Below are 3,035 nucleotides of genomic sequence, written 5' to 3'. Positions count from 1 at the left end.
TGCTTCGTCTATTTTGGCTTCTATTTCATCTCACCTCATTTTATCAAACAGTATTCTTACTTAGGCTGGCACTGACCGACTCTTCCTCTTTTCCAGTGTTTGTTACCTGCACAGTGTCCTTAAGAGGAAAAAAAAAAAGCCTTCTTATTGGAGTCCCTACTTTAATAATGCTTAAATCTCATTATTCTGTCTTGCTCAAGTTGGGAACTTAATAAGCCTTTTAGCTCAAAAGTTTGGTAACTATAACCTTAAATGTCTTTTTTAAACTCTGAGAGGTCTTGTTTCTTTTTGCAGTGCTACCAATATCTTACTTTGTTTCCTGGGAATCAGTTTTGTCTGTTAGTAGCAGAGACATTTGACAGAGGAATTCTGATTTGGAAGCCTAATTTATAAAGTAAATTAGAGAGGAATTGTTCTGATTTAAGTGGTAAGGTAGTGGATATCCCACTGATTTGATCTTTACCTAGACACCAGTGGCAACCTCTGGGGTGGTCTGGGGAAAATAGTTTGAAAACATTGAATCAGATGATCTCTGAGCTTTCTTTTAGCTATAACATATCAGGATTCTATTCCATGTCATGATTCTATAAATAGTACAAAGTGCATGGCTGTATTCCTCACAGCCCTCAGCCCCTAATAGTGAGAACTCTGCTCAGACTAGAGCAGGTATTTGCAGCAGGTAAAATAGATTTACTTACTGAACATCTGCTTCTGCCTTTCTGATGTGCCTTCCTGGATTACTGAAGCTGGAGAGTAAGAAATGACGTTTCCAAGATTCCTGTGCAGTTAGGATTCTGGAAGTGACTTAGGCTCTGCCCATCAGATACACTTTCTCAAGAATTAAATTGGCAACATTGAAAGGTGATAGTGTATGTGGCATCCTTTCTTTTACCATGTGACTCTAGCAGGTGCAATTTGACTTCCTGAATCACCAGCTTCTTGATAAGGCAGAGGCAGCAGCTCCTCTGGCAGTGTTGTCCTGAGCCTAGTGTAATGTGGGGAAGGACAGAACACACATATCGCAAGTCTCACGTTCCGCATTCTTCTTTGGGCTCATTCCTCCAGCCTTCCAATGATTTTGTAAATGTCTAGTTCCCTGTACTATATCCCTTTTTGCTTGAAATAGCTAGAGTGATTTCTTTTATCTGTTATGAAACCCTACCTGATGCAGTGTTCATTGGTCGTTACTAACTTCAATTCTTTGACATTCCCAGTGTATGCAGAAGAGTTGCGGGCCCACCCATTCACTGATGTTACCCTCTCCTGCCATTTCTCCTTTGTGAAGGGCACAGAAAATCTTGAGTTTTCTTGGGAAAGAGAAGACATCAAAGAGGAATATGAGGTAGAGGATGATAAAGAATATTACCGCTTTTTCAGATACTATGATTTTTTTGACATTTTCTCAAAGTTGGTTTACCAGTTTCACAATAACACAGAGCAACTAGAAGATCAAAACTCCTTGTATGAGGGAAGAGTCTCTGTGGATCAGGATGAAATTTCTGAGGGGACTCTATCACTTTTGCTAAGAAATGTGGATTTCACAGATGAAGCTATCTACAAGTGCTCAGCCAGCACACCAGATGGAAGAGGCAAAAGTATAATTAAGCTAATAGTAGAAGGTAAGGGAATGTATTGAACTTTATTTCAAGTTCTGTCTCTGTTTATAAGGATAAGTTGTAAGTTTTCTCTTCTGACGTTCTCACTTTTTTGTCTTCTACTCGAATTGTTAAAGGTTCTTTTTATTCCCCTGATGAGAATCAGGTGTTTGAGACTTCAATTAATCTTAGCTAAAAATATTACTCTGAACAAAAGTTGCTGTATCTGTATCTGTATGCATTGTTTATTCACATGAACAAACAAAACAAAAAAAGAAAACCCCAAACAAAAAACAATACTGGTCTTATCCCAAACTCTCCAAACAAATTATAACATTGAAAAACCAAAATATAATACAACACAATAGTTCTACCTGAAAACTCAGATATGACATGTGGTTTAGTGAGAAGAGCCCTGCATTGGGAGTCAGAAGGCCCATGTTCTAATTCTGGATGACTTTGGGCAACTCGTTTAGCTTTTCGAGGCTTCACTTTTTTCACTATTCAAATATAGGTTGGACTGGATCAGTGGGTCTCCATAGAGCCCTAGGGATCCTTACCCTTCACAGGATTGCATGAGGAGCTGCCTTTTCCCACCAGAGACCTCATGAGGATTGGGGGAGGCATGCCAGAATTCCTCCAGGATAAGTGGGAAGAAATGGAAAAGTGGTGGTGGTGAGAATCATTTGTTGTCTTCAGTGATTCTCAGCAGAGTGTCTGAGGTCAGTGGAGAGTCTGGAGTGAACTCACTCAAAGAGGGGACAATTCCAGTAATAAAGACAGCAGTGGTAGGTGATACCTGGGGGGCAGGAACATACATGTATCCTTATTCTGTTCTTCTCTTACTATGCTTGGGTCAAAATTTTAACTACAGTAAGCCTTGAGATGTGTTGCCTACATAAGGAGTTAGTGTAACAACTGAGGGCAAGTTTTCTGCTAGCCTGAGCCTCCTGGGACTGAAATAAAAAAGGAACTAATTGTTTTGTTATTTTCTTTAACCAGACTCTGAAATGCCCCAGGTACAGTTTGACAGGATTGATGATGAAGATGTGGCCACGTGCATCTCCAAGGGCTGGTACCTCATGCCCAGTGTGACCTGGCTGGACCGGGCAGAGAGGGACCTGAGCAACCACAGTACCGTGGAGGTCCTGGAGGAGCAGATGAACGGCTTCTACAGGGTGTTCTCTGTCCTAAAATACCCTGTCAAGTTAAATGAGAAATATGTCTGCCGCATAAGAGAGACAGATGTAAACAACCAGCCCTTCAGAATCATCCGCAAGTACCCGAGTAAGTGGAAATCCGAAAGGAAGAGTGGAAGTAAGATGCATTTCACTCTAAAAAGTCATCATTCATTAATATGAGTATTTACTAGATGCCAGATATATTGGGCACTCCTGGGCACTTTGGGGATTTAAAGAAGCATCAGGAACATAAGCTGTA

At 40.6% G+C, this 3,035-nt stretch overlaps 1 protein-coding gene across 1 annotated transcript in view; it reads left to right on the top strand.

The window, feature by feature from the left end:
• Positions 1 to 3,035, top strand: part of LOC103596268 (butyrophilin-like protein 8) — a 20,900-nt gene that overhangs the window by 1,025 nt on the left and 16,840 nt on the right. The window contains exons 2-3 of the mRNA XM_008579863.1: positions 1,215 to 1,619; positions 2,598 to 2,882. Of these exons, the coding sequence (XP_008578085.1) occupies positions 1,215 to 1,619; positions 2,598 to 2,882 (690 nt within the window). The remainder of the gene's footprint in view (positions 1 to 1,214; positions 1,620 to 2,597; positions 2,883 to 3,035) is intronic.

Source organism: Galeopterus variegatus, unplaced genomic scaffold (assembly GCF_000696425.1).
Source record: "Galeopterus variegatus unplaced genomic scaffold, G_variegatus-3.0.2 Scaffold1968, whole genome shotgun sequence".
Lineage (NCBI taxonomy): Eukaryota > Metazoa > Chordata > Mammalia > Dermoptera > Cynocephalidae > Galeopterus > Galeopterus variegatus.
The sequence above is the reverse complement of the archived record's forward strand: the minus strand, read 5'-3'. Positions and strand labels throughout refer to the sequence as shown.